At 39.4% G+C, this 19314-nt stretch overlaps 1 protein-coding gene across 1 annotated transcript in view; it reads right to left on the reverse strand.

The window, feature by feature from the left end:
• The window catches only part of ccdc88b (coiled-coil domain containing 88B), a 59270-nt gene that overhangs the window by 38620 nt on the left and 1336 nt on the right, over positions 1 to 19314 (reverse strand). The window contains exons 2-10 of the mRNA XM_074648639.1: positions 18424 to 18572; positions 17019 to 17127; positions 7919 to 7988; positions 7671 to 7729; positions 6347 to 6430; positions 5350 to 5490; positions 2260 to 2405; positions 1816 to 1897; positions 11 to 169 (exon numbers count right to left, since the gene is read on the reverse strand). Coding sequence (XP_074504740.1) covers positions 11 to 169; positions 1816 to 1897; positions 2260 to 2405; positions 5350 to 5490; positions 6347 to 6430; positions 7671 to 7729; positions 7919 to 7988; positions 17019 to 17127; positions 18424 to 18572 — 999 coding nt within the window. The remainder of the gene's footprint in view (positions 1 to 10; positions 170 to 1815; positions 1898 to 2259; positions 2406 to 5349; positions 5491 to 6346; positions 6431 to 7670; positions 7730 to 7918; positions 7989 to 17018; positions 17128 to 18423; positions 18573 to 19314) is intronic.

Below are 19314 nucleotides of genomic sequence, written 5' to 3' on the forward strand. Positions count from 1 at the left end.
GTGTGCGTACCTTCAGCTGAGTGCGTGTGAGCTCCAGGCTGCGCAGTCTGTGTTTACAGCTCTGAAGCTCAGTCTGGAGCTGCTCGGCCCGTGCGGCTCGCTCTCGGGCGCAGTCCAGCTCATCCCGCAGTGCACGCATGCCCCTCACCTCACCCTGCAGAGAGCGGTTCTGCAGACACACACACACACCAGTGGCGATGAGGTCAAAGAAGGTTGTGAACAGATCTGGGATGTGCAGTAAAGCAAATGTTGACAAAGTCTAATACAGGAAGAAGGAAAGGTCTGTGTGTGTGTGTTTCAGGGTCGACGTTAGCCGCCAAATGCTGGTGTTTTGCCGGTATAACGAGTAGTTGTCCGGCAGGAAGAAATGATCAACAGCCAAAACGCATGTTGGGAAATATGCCAAATAAATAAATGAATGAATTAATAGCATATTAAAGTAGCCTAATATTGTAAGATATGTTGCTAGGACAACTTATAAACTTATATTATAAAAAAATGTGATTGCCTCCGCTCTGCTGTGCTTCTAATCCAATACACCTTTTGTTTAATTCAGTGAATACTTCCTCACGGTCCGCTAGCTGTCCGTTCTGTGTGTGCGCTGAAAAAAAAGAGCCAGCTGGCTCTGTAAATGGGAAACAAACACAGTGACTCTGACCAAGACACTATAGGTACCGAATGTCATTTCTTTTTACAATCAAAGCTTCTATTGAGGTTTTCAAATGAAGCGTTAAATGTCTGTTTTTAGAAGGCTTAATTGCAAATTAATTGCATATTTGTTTATCTGTTCAAAATGTACCTTAAAGGGAGAAGCATTTAATACTCTTATCAACATGGGAGTGGGCAAATATACTTGCTTTATGCAAATGTATGTATATATTTATTATTGGAAATCAATTAACAACACAAAACAATAACAAATATTGTCCATAAACCCTCACAGGTACTGTATTTAGCATATCAAATGGCAACATGGCAAACTCAAGCCAAACAGGCAACAACAGCTGTCAGTGTGTCAGTGTGCTGACTTGACTATGACTTGCCCCAAACTGCATGTGATTATCATAAAATGGGCATGTCCGTAAAGGGGAGACTCGTGGGTACCCGTAGAACCCATTTTCATTCACATAGTTGAGGTCAGAGGTCAAGGGACCCCATTAAAATTGGCCATGCCAGTTTTTCCTCGCCAAAATTGTGTCTAAGTTTGGAGCGTTATTTAACCTCCAAGCTAGTATGACATGGTTGGTATCAATAGATTTGTTAGGTTTTCTAGTTTCATATGTTACCAGTATCCTCTCTCGAGCTTTAAATCTGAGCCCACTACAACCTAAAAATCCACGCAAGCTGCGTTAATGCGTTAAAGAAACTAGTGGCGTTCAAACAAATTTAGGTTAACGCGTTATTATCGTGTTAACTTTGACAGCCCTAGTTATTACATTGTTTGATGCTATTGTAAATCGTACTACGACAATAGGAAAAATACAAGTAAATGATTGAGGGAAGGCCTCATGTGATCCAGTATCATTCCTGTAGTTTTGTCTAAACTGTAAGATCAGCTGGGAAAGAAGTTTAACAACAATATTCTTCTGGGCAAAACTGTAGTTGGCTGCAATGTGTGTAGTCTAATTGCTGCTAAATACATAACCTAAGAGGAATCGACTCACTGGCTATTAAAAGCCACCTGTGTTTTGTGCTGTTGGCTGCGCTGTATTGTTTTTCAGCGTTAATATACAGTATATTACAGCCGTTGCCAAACTCGTTACGGTTTATGTGTGCAAGCCTTTCTGTGCCTCCAAAGTAAGGACATCTCTGTACCTCTTTCTGAAGTTTCTTGAGTTGGTCCTCCATGGTTTGAATCTCCAGGTTGTAATCTAAAATCTGATCACCTTTATCTTCCCTAAAAACAAAAACAAAAATTCAATTACACCATTTTCAGAACATTTTTGCAGGTGTTTTGTTCAGTGATACATCGGCTGCTAAAAAATGAGATTAGAGCAGATAATGTTTGCTAGAAGTATAAAAAAAAAGGCATGTATATGCAGAAATTATAATTGGCCAACAGTGACCTTTGTGATATAGTCAAAGCAGTGAGTACCTGATTTGTTCTTTACTCTTTGCGGAGTAACAACTCACAGTTTTCTGTGCCAAAATCATTTGCACATTTTTCATGTTGACCTTTATCGCAACTTTTCTAAAGGTTCTCTTGACTTTTCTGAATCACACACACACACCCACACACTCACACCCACACACACTCACAGTTGTTGTTTGAGGCGGCGGAGTTTGGCCTTGCTGTCTGCCAGCTGGAGTGCCAGACCTTGGGGTGGCTCCTCGCTGTGACCACCCAGGGGCGCCGTGGTTGAGTCAGACTGGGCCTCCCGCTCCCGACACAGCTCTGCTATCCTCTGGGAGAGAGGGAGATGTGGCGAGGGTCAAAGAGGACAGAGGAAAAGACAGATTTGGAGAGAGAATGAGAGACAAGCGAGATAAAGTGCGGTAGAATTACAGCAACTAAGAAGAGATTAGAAACAGAAATTGAAATGTGTTTGATAGTGATTAATAATGAACTGACTACAGGTACACTGTCATCACAGTGTTAATGCACCTCTTGGGTTTTTAACAATGTGTTTTTCAAAACAATGAATGTAAAATTACTTTTGTCTTCTGTTTTTAACGGGGCTTATTTGAGTCAGTGGAAATTATTTGATCAATTGATTTAATCGCTTATGTTCCTCTGATCCCATATCAAGGTTGTAGCTATTATTCACTGTTCACAACAGAGATAATCTCTTTAATAATGCCTTTTAATCCCACAAAAGCTGGTAAAAGATCTCTGTGGAACGTCAGTGGATTTGAGGATGAAGGATGGAGTCAAATTAAGAAAATAAACTCATATAGGGGGTAGTTATTCACATTTAAAAAACAAAAAAAATACCTCATTGTATATCTCAAAATAATATTTTTTTCAGACAGTGGACTAACGTAATTTTTCATTTATTGTTATTTTTTCATTCAAACTTACATGGACCACAAAGCTATTCATATGTCAGCCTCATATTCAACAGTATACTTGTGTTTTCTAAATTCTAATCTATCTTACTCCATTGAGATACCTCTTTTAATATCAGCTTTTGGGGGGCTATAAGGCAGAATTATTACAACTGTGGGTGTTAAATAATAGCTACAAACTGAATATGAGATCTGAGCAGCATAAGATATAAAATGTTGATCAAACACGCGACACAATTAAGCCCTGATGAAACAAGTACTTACTTATGCATGCCCTAATTTGCAGTTAATTTAATTTTATAACTTCATAAAAACGAACAATGTTTTTATTACCATATTGGTGTGATGGAAAATATTGTACAGGTCTCATTAAAAATATCAAACACAGTTTTTCATGCATCAAAGGTCCCCAGCAGGAATCAAACCAGGGACTTTGCTGTCACACTGTATGGTTTGTGTCTGAGCCACCAAAAGACTCATGTTTAAATCATTTTAAGTCACAAAACAATCTGTAAAAATGCATGTCTGACTCCCATCTGTTTGAATATATGTTTATGGTATACATGTATGTAAAGGGATACAGCACTTTAGTGTCCAAACTGTCGGGTATAATTGCATTGCTTATAGCTTCCAGTATTTCTCACACTGGTGTAAAAACATTATCACATGATTTTTTGACATTTTGGGAAATACTTATTTGCTTTCTTGCCAAGATTTAGATGAGAAGATCAATATGATATATAGTAAATGTGAAGCTACCACCAGTTAGCTAAGCTTAGCACATAGATTGGAAACAGCAGGGGGACACAGCAAGCCTGGCTCTGTCAAAAAGCCGCTTACCAGCCCTTCAAAAAGCTAGTGTAGTGTAATGGACTGCTGTTTTGAAGCCTCAAGTTCGGCATTTTGTACGTCCCCATCTTTGTTTTTGGCCGTCACCATCTTGTTTTTTTGCAACCAGAAGTGACACGAGAGGGTGGAGCTAAGTACAACCGAATGCTGAATAAGACATTTTTAGGCAACCAAAAGGTTATAATTAACTTTCATGAACTGAAAACACACTGTGAAAGGGTTAAAGTTGCAAGACGAAAACACGGACAATTCTCAGACCGGACAACGCCACGGTAGCGACCTGTCAATCACAAGGCAGCCACGCCCTAAAGCATCCCCTGCTTTATGGTCTATTAGACTCTAAATGGGACCATCATTTACTAAATGAACATCATGCTGTATCAGTGGCGGCTGGTGACTCAAAAAACTGAGGAGGACAGAAGGAAAACCAACCCACGGTGTTATTAGTTATTTCTCTTATTTGGCAATTGCACCTCTATTTTATGTATGGGCTCAGTGCTGCTTGATATATGTGCTCTCATGTTCCTAATATTTGTATGTCATATAGGAAGGGCTTACATGGGATTCAGATTTTTTAATTTTCATTCTGTAAATCTTATAATCTGAAAAGCACTTTGCGCTTCAGTTTGACAAGAGCGGTAAAATTATTATTATTACTGCTACACTACTGGCCTAAGTTACTTATCTCTACTTTCTTATGTAAAATGAAAAACTAAGCAGTAAAACAATGGCTTTGACAATGGCAGAACGTTTTTTAGCTCTCATATATCACAACCGAAAAAAGGAGACTTCTGTCAACTTTTGTGACGTTGAACCACAGAAAAGGAATGGACTTGACATAACAGGAGGTGGCGCTATGTCGCAATTGCTTTACTAAAGTAGCATGAAGATTAAGCATTAAACATTATGACCATTCCTACACAGTTCTCCATGTATTTTGTATGTATATAGCTACATACTTCTGTCTCCATCTCCCCCGATTCAGTGTTGCTGCCGCACGACTGTACACACACCTCTACACACACCTCTACACACAACAAACAGCGATATCCGTCTGAGAATAACTAATAATAATGAATGTTTAATATGAATAATGAATGATGTTGTGGGATTATTCCTCATTTCATGGGATATTTTGGGATTTATACTTTAGTAATACAAAACACCCCCAAAGCATTTGAATACTGATTTGGAGGTTGATTACCATGGCAACGGTCGAAGCTTCGAAGCATCCAGGTCCTACTTCTGAGACATCATACCTTGCCCTAACAAACACTACTGAAACCAAACTAAAACTAGCAAACTCACTCTGAAAACTAACTGAAACTAAACTAGAATGAAATTGTAAAAGTCAAAACTAAAATAAAATGAAAACTAATTGAAAATCCAAAACTATTATAACCTTGCTCTCTGTAAGAAAGCAAAAAGTATATTTTCCAAAATGTCAAACTATTCCTTTGAGTGTGTGTGTATGTGTGTGTGTATGTATACCTCCAGGTGTGTGTCTCTCTGTGTCAGCAGGCTTTGGATCTGTTTGGCCATGGAGCAGAACGCCACCTCTAAGTCAGCACCTTCAACCTCCACCAGCTCCTCCCACCTCAGCGGCAGCACCGTGCGAGGATCCTGAGTCACCTGCAGCAAGGACAGTTTCTCAGGTCACATGATAAGATCAATGTGCGTCTGGGAAACCTGACACAAAATGGCAGATCTGGGTGAAGGCTGTGTGTGAGAATACCAAGCAGAGACGCATCTGTTTATAAAGGAAAACACCATTTCTCACATTTCTTTGGGAATGTATCAGTTAGGGAAGCGCGTCCAAAAATGCCTGACTGATTCATGCAAAACTAATGATTATGTAGACAGGTTTGAAAAGTCCTCGGGTGGAAGGCATATGAACAGCAAGCAGGGGGTGCATCCATCCACACCTCTCACCTCTATGATTTATGAGGCTGAGAAACCTGGCACAAAAAGGGCTGGTGGGCAACATGCTGTTACTGTAATTCAGACACGCTGGTATGCAACATGCTGTTTTTGTAATGCTGGCAATTATTCACGGGGAGGGTAGGGGGGGGCATTTTTAAAAGAGTACAATTTGGCATTTAGGCTGTATTGGAGAGGACAGCGGAGTATGACAGAAAGAAGATGAAGGAGAGAGGATAATGTGACAAAGGTGGAGGTGGAGAGGTGGACATGAGGGGTGGAGGATCCATCCTACGGTGGCAGCGAGGGGCACCCAGAGGTCCTTAGGAGGCTGCCAGCAGAATAACAAGTAGCTCATTTTCACACTTACTTGAAGCGCCAGCAGAAGCTATAATAGTTTCTCTGCCTACAGGCCAGACAGTGAAGAAATTCTGTGCTAAATCATATTTCGGAACAAAAATCCTCTTAAAAATGTCTCCTCTGGATAATTTCTCCTCATACTAACGGTCAGTCGCTGAATGCCTTTTATATTTAGGGGGGATCCTTGATTTGATTAATTATGCACTACCTGCTGGATACAGCTGGCAATGGCTGCCTGGGTCTCAATGTCCAGAGACTGGATCTGCTGGATGAACGTCTCCTTCTCCTCACACTGCAGACACACAGGGATGAAATGGAGTCAGGTGTGTGTGTGTGTGTGTGTGTGTGTTATATCAACATATATTTATATAATACAGTATAATCAAGAGCTGAAACAATTAGTCAATTGACAGGAAATTAATCTGCAGCTATTTTGGTAATAATATAATCATAATAATAAGAGGTATCCTGTCATGAACTGAGTGAAGTGTTGGTTAAGGAAAAATCTGGACGGCATATAGACGCACATCCAAATCAAAGAGAGCAGCTGGAAGTGAGCATATCATGGAATAAACAAATAAATATCTCACACACTGCAGGGCTCCAGTGTCCACTTATTTATTGCACCCAAGGTGACGTTTTTCAAGCACAACCACACTTCATCAGACTAAAGTTGAAACGGCAACAGCGCCATCTTACATTACATTATGTGGTGAGTATCTAAAGTGACATAGAAAAAGCATACTTCATAGAAAAACACATCTATATCAGCATACACACATACAGTTAATATGCATATATTAGGGCTGTCAAAGTTAACGCGATAACGCTTTAACGCAAATTTGTTTTAACGGCACAAATTTCTTTAACGCATTGACGCAACTTGCGATTTTTAGGTTGTAGCGGACTCAGAGTGAAGATACTGGCATGGAGGAATCCATTGGTACCAACCATGTCATACTAGCTCATAATGAAGGAGGTAAAATAACGATCCAAACATGCACTAAATTTTGGCGAGGAAAAATTGTCATGGCCATTTTCAAAGGGGTCCCTTGACCTCTGACCGCAAGATATGTGAATGAAAATGGGTTCTATGGGTACCCACGAGTCTCCCCTTTACAGACATGCCCACTTTATGATAATCACATGCAGTTTGGGGAAAGTCATAGTCAAGTCAGCACACTGACACTATGCTTTTCTATGTCAATTTAGATACTCCCCTTATAATGTTTACTAAGATGGCGGTGTCCTGCAGTGTGAGAGTTATTTAAGTAAATATCTGGTCCTACAGTAGATACACAGTCTGTGCATCACCTTAATTATCAGGATACATTATTTGTGGACCAAGGATAATCCATCCAATATTTATTTTACTCTGCATCAAAGTTTTGAATCAAAAGATGGACAAACAAAAATGTAAAATACTGAACATTTAATACAAAATACTGGTCATCCGTAGGTTCAGTGAAACAATACGGGCGTCATTATCGACCTTCAAAAATCGTGACGGTCATGTGAGAGTGTGTGATCACCTGCACAGCACATCCTAGTAAGAGCAGCAGCAGTCGCCTGAGCTCTTCCACGGCGGCCTCTGAGGACACGGAAATAACTGTCATCATCATCATTATCATCATCATCATCTCTACCCCCTACCGCCGTCCTCCATTATCACCTTAATGTGTCTCACAGATAGCAGAGATATGGACTTGTATATAAAGTGTAATTACTTTCTAGCTGCTGAGAGATGTGGCACTGATAGGATCATGTGGTTATCTTGTACCTGTTACGGGGTCCTGCCCCAGAATGGCAACGTTTGGGAGAGGCATCAGTATCAACTGCTGCAGGTCTTCCTGAAGAACAGAATAAATGTGAAGAGTTACGTGAAATAAAAAACCTCAAGTGATCGGCCGGCCCGTCATGCCTGCCTGTCAGCCTGTCAGTCTGCCCACAGAGAGTCTGGATAAACAACAGCAGACAAACTTTCCACCAGCTTCCTGCAGTTTGTGGTGTAAACAAAGAGCTGATATCTGATCGTCCTTCCAGGTCAATGAGTCTTTGTACAAATTAGATTTAAGATATTTCAGTGTAGCTAATTCTCAGTATTCTTTAGGCGTAATAAAACATAAAAACAAATCTGATGATTGAATAACAAAATCCCTGATTCTATTGCTGTCCTTGTGGTTAAAGGAGATGCATAATATGGGTGATGTGACGGCAAAGACACGGTACATTAACAACGTTCAGAGTCACAAAGATCACAACTGACGTCATGCATAACCAGAACCATCACTAGCAACAAACCAAACACTGACGGGTACATCATTATGGCTTTTATTATTGGCTGATTTTAGCTTGTCACAGATGTATCAGTATTTGTCTGTTGTTTTTTAAATTGACTTATTTACTATATAAATTTATTATAGATTGTATGTGTTTGATGACATATTTGTACACATTTCTTATATTTCTCATTAATTATTTATTTATTTACATATATTGCGTTATATATTGTAGTATTATGTGGATAATTTAGATGTTACATACTCCTTTATTTCTATTTTTCTTTTATTTCTCTATGCTTTTAAATAAGAGCAACTGTAACATCCCAATACTCCCTCTGGATCAGAGATATTGTTGTACACAGAAGGTGTGATGAAATTTTTTTAAAGAAACAATCTTTGTCTGCCAAAGAGTTTAGAATATATGTTGGTCACAATTTATTAATAATTAAATTTAAGGGATTCTTTTCCAAAACATTTGTTTATAGAGTGTCCTGGCGGCCAAGGATTTAAAGGCACTCATCATATAACTGCAATATATGCAATAACCCGGTTTGACCAGGGCTGCACAATTTTGAAAAATATCTAATTGTGATTATTTTGACTGATATTGCAATATTAGTGAATGATATTTTTGACATCGTTATTCTCATTTTGATTGAAAAACACATTATGGTGTGATTTTTTCGGGGATCTGTAGCAAACAAAGATGTTTTGTTAAGTCTGTAGAATATGATGTGTAGGCCAGGACATCTCTGCAGCACCACAATATTTAATTTTAAACGGAATTTTACACACATTTCGCCTTTAACAAATATTGCACCTCCTGCAATTTTGATAAAAAAAATTATAAATTGTGCAGCCATATAGGTTCAAGTCTGACTGGATACTTTTGTTGCATGTCATCCCTCATTTTCTGTCACCACCAAATAAAGGCAAAAAACATACAGTACTTAACCCTGGCAAGAGTCAGACCAGCTTTAGTGGAGCTTTCACTCTTCTCTGGACGTGCCACACATTCAAATTCTTTGGAGAGGACAGTTTCATAACTCAATATGAGCAGTTTTACTATCAGGAGCTCAGTCAATTATGACAAAATAAAACCTCCAACATTGACCTGAGGTCATTCAGACTACATTGGCTTCAAGTTATTTCTGGTAATTTCTGTATTTACATTGTTAATTAAATAACTATTCATCCATTTATGAGTTAAATACAACTTCAAACAATCAAATGTCTGTCAATGAGCTCCCATAGCTGCTGGTCATGTATCTAAACTGTCAAACAGGAAGTGAGAGCTTCCAATGTGTTTCACAGTAGAGGGGAGTCGGACTGTACCATGTTGAGTAGAGGAGAGGGGGTTTTCCTTGGTTTCAGGGAATTTGTTTAAGTACCCTAAACAACTTATATTGTTCATATTTCTATGTTGGGACAATTATAATAATGATTAGACATTGTTTGGTTTGTCTTTAGGAGGAGCTTCGTGTTTAAAAGCAAGGGGAGGAAGCTATCTTTTCTTGTTGACTTATGTTCTTTTGAAAGTTTTTTACAAGCATTTTGTTTCTTTTTCATTTTTGTATAGTTTAGTTTTCACAACCTCATCAAAACCAGCCTGAACTGCCTGTTTGTGTTATATAAACTTCAAATAAAACATACACCGGGGGAAGATTACTCCGGCCTCCGTGTGTTCTCCTTCCACCGAGCAGCCAATCCTCACATTTTGTGTCAATAAAATTGCAAGGTTGTGCACTATTGTAGTTGGTTTGATGTGACATTTATTTATTTATTTATTTATTTATTTATTTATTTATTTATTTATTTATTTATTTATTTATATTTATTTATTTATTTATTTATTTATTTATTTATTTTTTATTTATTTATTTAACAGGGACAATGGACAGTCATTGACTGTCCCTGAGTTAGCTGGACTGCTAAATTTCATCAGCATCCTTGGGCAAGAAAATCCATAGAAGAGTTACGGCATCAAGTGTTAAAATTCAAACAGGGGTACAGAGAGTTAACATGGCATGAAAACTAAAAGCACTTGCCATTTAAAAACATTGCATCTTACAAAAAATTTGATAAAATCCTCAATTTTAAGGACTTTCTGGTTAATGCTCACATGATTGGTTTTGTTTCAGCCATGATTTCAACTGTGATTTAAGAGAGATTGGAGAATTGTCTGATAGTGTTAGTATTTACAGCTCTAATGGAGAAAGCTGACCAGCTAAATTCAGTAAACATGTGCTGTGCTACACAGTTGCTTCTGGTAGATGCTCTCTGATGTTATCTGAGATTAGTCAGCAAAATACTTTGTCTGTGGGGGAGGAGCAACATTGTGGGTCATTTTGTAAATTAAACTGTTTTGATGATGGTAAGTATGCAGCTTCTCATCTCACCTGAGGGTTTGTGTTTAATACAGAAAAGCTATTTTTGTTTCCAAATATGAATGAAAAATATAACCTAGATGCCAAGAATAGTTTTGGCATCATTGGGCAAAAAATCCATAATAACCTTTCAGCATATTGTAATTCAAGTGTTCTGAGAGATAACTAGACTTCTGCACTTCCTCATGGCTCTGTTTTCAGATTTTAGAAAAACCAACCCATTACGGGACACTTTGGCCAATCACAGGTCATTTCATTGAGAGAGAGCGTTCCTGATGGCTGTTCATTCAACGGAGGCAGCTGTCACTGACTGATCACATGACTCGCGACCTCCGATCAAACGGTCATACTAGGCAGCACTGATCAAATATGAATCAATATTCAGTAACTGTAATGCATATTTCTCTCCTCAAATGTTTTCAGAAACATCTTGTAGTGCACTGTTCAGCTGTAAAATGAGAAAGTGTGCTCCAGCTGGTGGGCGGTGCTTGGTATTTCCTCAGATTATCTCAACATGGCTGCCGGGTCACAAACTTTCTCAATTTACAGCTAAACAGTACACTACAAGATGTTTCTGAAAACATTTGAGGCGGGAAACAGGCATTACAGTAACAGAATATTGATTCATATTTGATCAGCGCTGCCTAGTTTGACCGTTTGATCGGAGTTTGCGAGTGATTGACAGCTGCTCAGAGACGGAAGGCTCCAGCTCGGCTCTGATTGGTTGTTTTCCTCCGCTCTGTGAAATCTTGCAGATACCATTAGGAGCACCGGAGGACACCGAGGCACATGATTTTTTCAGATTACCTGTCTCATGCACTACTAGTTTTATAAAAAATAATTTTTTTTAGTCATATTTTTCCAATTCTACCCACTGCTGCTTTAAATGTCAAAATCCCCTCAAGTTAAATATCAAATTAAGCTGTTGAATCTCCATGTCTCTATGCTCCTGTGCTAGAAAGCATTTACAATGTGTTGAAGAGTACACTGTGTGGTCAGTTGTATTTCCTGCTTCAAGATCTTGGACAAATCTGCTGGCAGATTCTAAATGACGTTTAATCAAGCTGGACAGCAGACGCCTCGGACATCGCCCGTCCAGAAACCTGGCTTCTCTGGCAGCAATAAACAAGTATTTGTCATATGGACCTGCAGTGCTTTGCTCCTCCTACAATGCCATCTAGTGCAGTCAGACAGATGACTTCGCTAATTCAGCAAAGTCATCCGACTTTATTACTTTACTTTTCAGAATAATTTCCCTGTTAATTAAAAAATGTTTCTGTCAAAGAGCCACACTCTGACGTTGGCTAGGTCCTTTACCAACTGCTCTGAAAGCCTGTTTACATCCTCCTGCGAACCATCGGTGCAAAATCACCAGAGGCGAGTCACAATTACAGCTCTCTCTGCTGCTTACTGTAATTTATAAACTGTGATACAGTGAGAAAGGCAATGTACCAAGAGGCAGTCGCTCCCTTCAGCGACTCCATCAATGTGTGAGTTTGGCATCAGAAACATGTGCAGCCAACCAGAAGTTTGTGCTCCTTCAGGGCATGTAGGATATTAGCCACTGCAGCTCTGTGTTGGTCATCGTGCAGCTCATGGTTCATGATGCCAAACAGGCTTCTGCAAGAGATTAGCCAGTCTGGAAATTATATAGAAGCTGCTTGTTGGCATTCTAACGTCCTCGCATCATTCAGCCAAAATATGTACTGGGGGGGTGTTTGCTCAAATCTCTCCTGCACTATACTTTCATCATTTGGTTCAATTATAGACCCTGCCGAGATTACCAATACATGGTGCAATTATATCTGCTATTATATGATTTCCAGGCGAGTTTCTCTCAAGGTTAATTCCTTTTTCTGGAGACAATATAGTAAAAAAACAAGGAATTAGCCTTTTATCCCTCAGTGAGTCTACTGTTCAATAAAGTAGTCCTGAATTTGGAATAACATTTTTCATCAAGCTGCTGGCTGCAGAACTGAAGAGAATTAAAATCCGTCTGCAACATTATCCTTTCCCAAATTCCATCTTTCTATCAATAATTCCACTTTATGTTGTTTAGATCGGTGATTTTCATTTTACACGCAGACAGCTTTGATGTTCACAATGCTTCTATCGGCTGTTTCACTTTTTGCCTTTATTCACATGTGCAAACCAGATTTCATCTGTAGATTTTTTATGTTAATTCAAACATCATTTATTGGATGTTCAGTGGCCTTAAAAATATCTGGGTTTACTGAGGACAGAGATCTTTAAACGTAGAGGCTCAACACATTAGAAGGCAAGAGGAATTAACATTTAAAATCCCATTAACACACAGCTGAATGCTGAGTGTCTCCATTCAGAGACATTAAAGGCTCTTAGATGGAATACATTACAGTACAATACAGTACAATACAATACAATAGAACACAATGCAATAGAACACAACAGAATAGAATAGAACAGAATAGAACAAATAGAATAAGATAGAACAAACAGGATCAAATAAAAGAGAAGCAAACAAACACAATAGAATAGAACAAACAAACTCAACTAGAATAGCACAAATAGACTAAAACGGAAAATAATAGAATAGAACAAACAGGATAGAATAGAACAGAATACAACAGAATAGAAAAGAAATTAATAAAACACAACATAATAGATTAGAACAGAATATAATACAATAGATTAGAATAGAACAAACAGGATAAGAACAGAACAGAACCAAATAGAGTAGAATCGAAAACAATAGAATAGAACCAACTGATTAGAATAGAATAAAACCGAACAGGATAGAATAGAATAGAATAGAATAGAATAGAACCAAACTGAATAGACTATAATAGAGCAAACAGAACAGAATAGAACCAAATAGAATAGAATAGAACCAACAGAATAGACCAGAATAAAACAAACAGGATAGAATAGAATAGAATAGATCAAACAGGATAGGATACAATAGAAAAGAACAAACAGAATGGTATAGAAAAGAAAAGAATAGAATATAACAAACAGGATAAAATAATAGAATAGAACAAACAGGATAGAATAGAACAAACAAACTCAACTAGAACAGCACAAATAGAATAGAACAAAGAAGAGGAGCCAACAAACAGAGTAGAATAAAACAGAACAGAATAGTATAGAAAGTGATAAAACAGAACAAACAGAACGGAGCACACTGTGTTTTTAAAGGACACTTGTACAGTACAGATGAGGATAAACATCTGTTTATATCTGTAGATGTGCTCTGCCTTCACGTCTGTATCATCTAGTATACAGCATCTGTGTTATTATTAGAGAAGCTGGCGTGAGGTGAGGTGAGAAAATGATTCCAGGCTGCAGACGGTTGCTGTGGCTTACACTCACCACACTTTTGTCATTGTGTCTCTCTCTCGCTTACACACACACACTTAAACACACACACAGCAAAGCAACGTCAAAAAAAAGGCAGCGAGAAGTAAAACCATGACGGATGTGGAACTAAGCGTCCACAGTGACGTTGGAGCCTCTTCTGAGTGCACCAGGTGAAATTCTATAACACCGACAGATATGAGCTTCCCAATTATCGCCGGCGTCTTGCGCTGCTCTGAGCTTTCAAGGGACATTAGTGATTCACTGAAAATTAGGAAGTGAAACCTTATGGACTCGTGTTGCTTATGTTGTGTGGCAAGCTAGGCAGCGCATGTTCAGTCCACCTGACTAGCGCTTGGGGAGGTTTCCTTTAGTTTTGCTGAGAACAAGAGGCCTTTGAATCATCCTCCGGGGAAAGAATTGTGTCATTTCCTCCACGCCACAGGCGCCTACAACGCGCATTATGAAATGCATGATACTGCTATTTGATTTTTGTTCACTTTCCTTTCCTAAACCCCCTAACCACATCTGCAGCTAAAATATTCAGCTCGCCACTCCTCCACTTTTTCTCACCCCATTTGCTTGATAATAAGCAGGGACACGTCTACTGAGGATGGAAATTTCCTGTGTTTCATCTTTCTCTTTCGTGCGAATGCTCCGTCACCCTCTGCATCTACTTCAAACTTTCTATAATATCCTCAAGCGAAATATTCGCGTGTTGAGACTGATAGTTGAGCTTCATCTTGTCCTCTTGTTTTTACTACCTTACAGCTAGACAACTGCTCCTCCATCACCCTCTCTCCCTCGCCATTTGGTGAGTTATGTTTTAGAAGGATATTTTTTTACAAGAGTTTTCTATTTATAATGAGCTGACGGTTATTTCAGTCCATCCACAAAAAAAGCCAAAACACCCGTGTTTTTTTTTTTTAGCTGGAAATGCTAGAGAAAGTGAATAAGGCTATTCAAGACATTTTTCAAAAACCACCGATGGAGCTCAATCCAAGTGTAGTGTGCGTCTCAGTATTACCTCTCTGTGTAATAACTCGCCTTACTGCTGAGATATTAATGCCAGAGTCTGACAAGGTATCAAAATATCCAATTAAGCTGTGTTGAGGTTTTACTTACACAGACATTCAAGTCTGTCTGAGACTCCAGGAAGTTGCTTTTACACTTAGGTTTTTATACAGAGAAAACAAACAATATATAACATGTTAATTAGTGAGCTTTAACGGAGCTGGTAGGTGGATTTAGTCAGGCTAACTGTTTCCCCCTGCATCCAGTCTTTGTGCTAAGCTAAGCTAGCCGACTGCTAACTGTAGCTTCATAACTTGAACGGACGAACATGAGAGTGATATCAATGGCCGCTCTCACAGGTCATAGTCCGTTTGGCCAGTCCGAATCACAGTAAAAATGTGTACTTTTGGTTTGTTTTCTATTTGGTCTGGTTCAGATTCAAAGTGCACAAATTAAAGTGGACTTAAAGTGGAATTAAAGGGTTAGGAAAATATCGTGGTTTGGGTTAAAATAACTACAGAAGTGGCATTACTTAAAGCTGCACTGGGTAGAAATGGAGCAGATATGATTAAAAACAGTCACTATATCCTGACAGTAGTGCATGAGACATGTAATCTGAAAAAAGTCATGTGCTTCTGTGCTCTCCGGTGTCCTCCATTGCTCCTAATGGCATCTGCAAGATTTCACAGACCGGAGGAAAACAACCAATCAAAGCCGAGCTGGAGTCTGCCGTCCAGCTGCCGTGTGAGTGATGCACGTTTTTTGTGATGTATTGCTTCTGTAACACCTCAATTACTTTGGGGATCAATAAAGTCAATCTATCTATCTATCTATGAGCCGGCTGTCAATCACACGTGAACTTCGATCAATCAGTCAAACTAGGCAACGCTGATGAAATATGAATTAATATTCTGTTACTGTAATGCCTATTTCTCACCGCAAATGTTTTCAGAATCATCTTGTAGTGTACTGTTTAGCTCTAAAATGCAAAAGTTTGTGACCAGGCAGTTTGTGACCTCAACCATGTTGAGATCAGTTGAGGAAATACCAAGCACCGCCCACCAGCAAGGGCGCAGCCAATAGGAACGCTCAATAAGAGCGCTCTCTCTGAAATGACCTGTGATTGGCCAAAGTCTCCCATCACAGATTAGATTTTTAAAGCCTGAAAACAGAGCCATGAGGAGGTGCAAACGTCTAGTTTTCTCTCAGAACTCTTGAATTACAATATGCTGAAAGGTTATTATGGAATTTTTGCCCAATGATGCCAAAAATGTTCTGCCTACTGAAGCTTTAAGTAAGGAAGTTAACATGACAAATAAATCAACGTTGACTTCTGATTTAACACATGAGACTAACAGTGGTCTCCTGGGTGGAAGTCCAGTGTTTTTTGACACGCCCATCCATCCCGACCTCTCTACGAGGCGGTTGTCGCTCTTTATATTTCCTGGTTCACGATTACATGAATTACATACAAATTGATTTTGTGGGAGGTAAATGAATGTGCATTATTTTTGGTAGGCATAGCTATGAACAGCCTGAAACAAAACACAGACTGTGTTAGCAGACAGTCGTGTTTCTGTGTACCTGATGAATGCAAGTCCAATATACAATCTTCCTTTAACTCTGTTTTTGTCTTCAACATCTCCTGAGAAAATGTTTTTCTCTTTAGCAGTTGCTCAACTTTGTTCACTAGTTGCTAACGTTATCTGCCGCTTGATACTGGGCAGGTAGCATATAGACCTTAATGGGTCCCTTTGTATTTCCTGTTGCAATGTTTGTTAATGTAGTAGCTGACGGGAAGTACACTTGGACCAAAGCTGTTCCCCTGGCAACAAAATGACAATGGGTGGCTCTCCCCTACCTGGTAGAAGGCTCTGATGTGGCGATTTAAAATAGAAAAGTTCTGGACTCTCAGCATGTGATCATCGTTCTCGCTGTCGTACAGCCGCTCCACCTTGGGGTTCGGGTCTCTGGGAACAAACACAGAAAAGACACAACGGTGTATTTACTGCAGCATGATCAAACAGCACAGCACCACCACCACGAGAAATTCTCATGCACCGGTGCATTTAAGCAGAGTGAATTAAATTTTAATGAGCCTGAGAAGCAGGCTGTGAGAATCCACATGCAATTATTTGTTGAAATAACGTGGCATAGGTCAGGCCATATTAATCAGCTGTTCAGCAAATACTGACTCAGATCTTGTCTGTTGAGAGAAAAAAACGGTTTTATTATGCTGAAGAGAAGGAATTCAGCGGAGATGACTAACAAGGTGACTGCAGGAGCTCATTTCACGATTCACTGGAAATTTGTGTCAATATTTTCACACATGTTGCAGAACAATGCGAGGTTACTAACGGGAATGTGATTAATGTTATATAAAATCTTATGCAAGTGAAGTATTAAGAGTCTACGTCTGTTAGCAGCTAAAATGTTACAATTAACTTTCATGAACTGAAAACACACTGTGAAAGGGTTAAAGTTGTAAGACGAAAACACAGACAACTCCCAGACCGGACAACGCCGTGGTAGCGGCCTGTCAATAACAAGGTAGCCACGCTCTAAAGCATCCCCTGCTTTATGGTCTATTTGAATCTAAATGGGACCATAATTTACTAAATGTACATCATGCTGTATTGAAGAAGACTTGAAACTAATGACTGAGACCATAAACTCATGTTTACAATGTTTACTGAGGTAATAAATCAAGTGAAATCATCATTTCATTAAGAAACATAAATGTTAATCTCATGTTGGCGCTGGAGGAAAAGTCAAGGTATCACCAGAGTCAGTCGGATTCATCCTCTGGGGACCCTGAATATCTGTACAACATTTCATGGCAATCCATCCAATAGTTGTTGAGCTATTTCAACATCCTTTTCTAAAAGCAAGTCATACTTAGTTATGTTAATGATTTTAAATGTTTTTTCTCTCAAAATGGGCTTTTAATTTAAATGGAAGACAGGTTGTGGGCCCACTTCGACATTTTTTGACTTGTTGATAAAAGCCAAGGCCAATTTTTGCAACTAACTGCAAGGTAACACAAGTTTATTTTTTCGGTTTTCTACATTAACATTTTCCACAAATGGTTGAAAATTGGCACTTTAGACTGTTATGTTTTTATTTTTATAATCAAGTTCAAACGGACCTCTTGAATTACAGATTGACTGGGAAATCATCCAATTAGTTCTTATTTTCCCTTGTTGACTAGTAGCTTGTTTTATGGCTGCAAGGCAATGAAGCAAGAAAATCTTGATCAATCTTACATGACCCTCATGATCTCATTGAGGAAAATCCCATTGGTCAGCCTCATGTAACGATCCCGGGTACTCTGGGTAATTGAGTTTACTTCCATGTACTGGCTGTAGAGCGGGACGCCGTCCTCCGTCTCCACCATCTTCTCAAACAGCTGAACCTGCGAGAGACAGGGAGGGATTATATTGTGAGTGTGTGGAGTGAGTTTGTACCAGGAGGTGGACAAAGACAAGGGAGACAGAGACAGGAGCAGAAAGAAGGTACACAGAGAGAGAGGCGAGGAGGGAGATGGAGAGGTTTTCACACAGGAAGCCACTTGAGTCGGTGCACCTGTCTGGACAGGTGGGATCTGTGCTCTCACACTGGGAAGCACTTCACAGCGACAGGCAGCCAAGCAGGACGGCAGCCAAGGTCTCTCTCTGCTAAGAAGAGCTGTGCCAATGCAAACTGCAATATAATGAGGTTTATTCCCACCTGCACCTTCTAAAAACTGCACTGTCGGTAAACAGAGTAACAAGCTGATAAGGTGAGGCAGAGCAGCTCGAGACCCTGTGCGACAGGGTAAACAGGGTGGCAGGAGAGCGGATGTCCTTCAACATAATGTGAAGCAGGGTGAAAGCTCTTGTGTCTGGTCTAGTGAATAGCCACACTGCTGAAGGGCCCTTGAGCAAATAATACAAATACTCTGCCTGCTGCAGGCATCCTGTTGAACCTGACCTCTGACCCCTCTTTGGAGGATGGCAACAATAAAGAGAATATCCCCACAAGGTTCAGCACAGGATCACATTAGACCTTAAATACTGTTCATTGACCAGAATGGGGGAAATATCCACCCTCGGGCTGATTGCCCTTACCAAAAAGAAGTTTATTCAAGTGTGCTATTAGTATACTTCTTTTAAACT

Source organism: Sebastes fasciatus, chromosome 10, assembly GCF_043250625.1.
Source record: "Sebastes fasciatus isolate fSebFas1 chromosome 10, fSebFas1.pri, whole genome shotgun sequence".
Taxonomy (NCBI): domain Eukaryota; kingdom Metazoa; phylum Chordata; class Actinopteri; order Perciformes; family Sebastidae; genus Sebastes; species Sebastes fasciatus.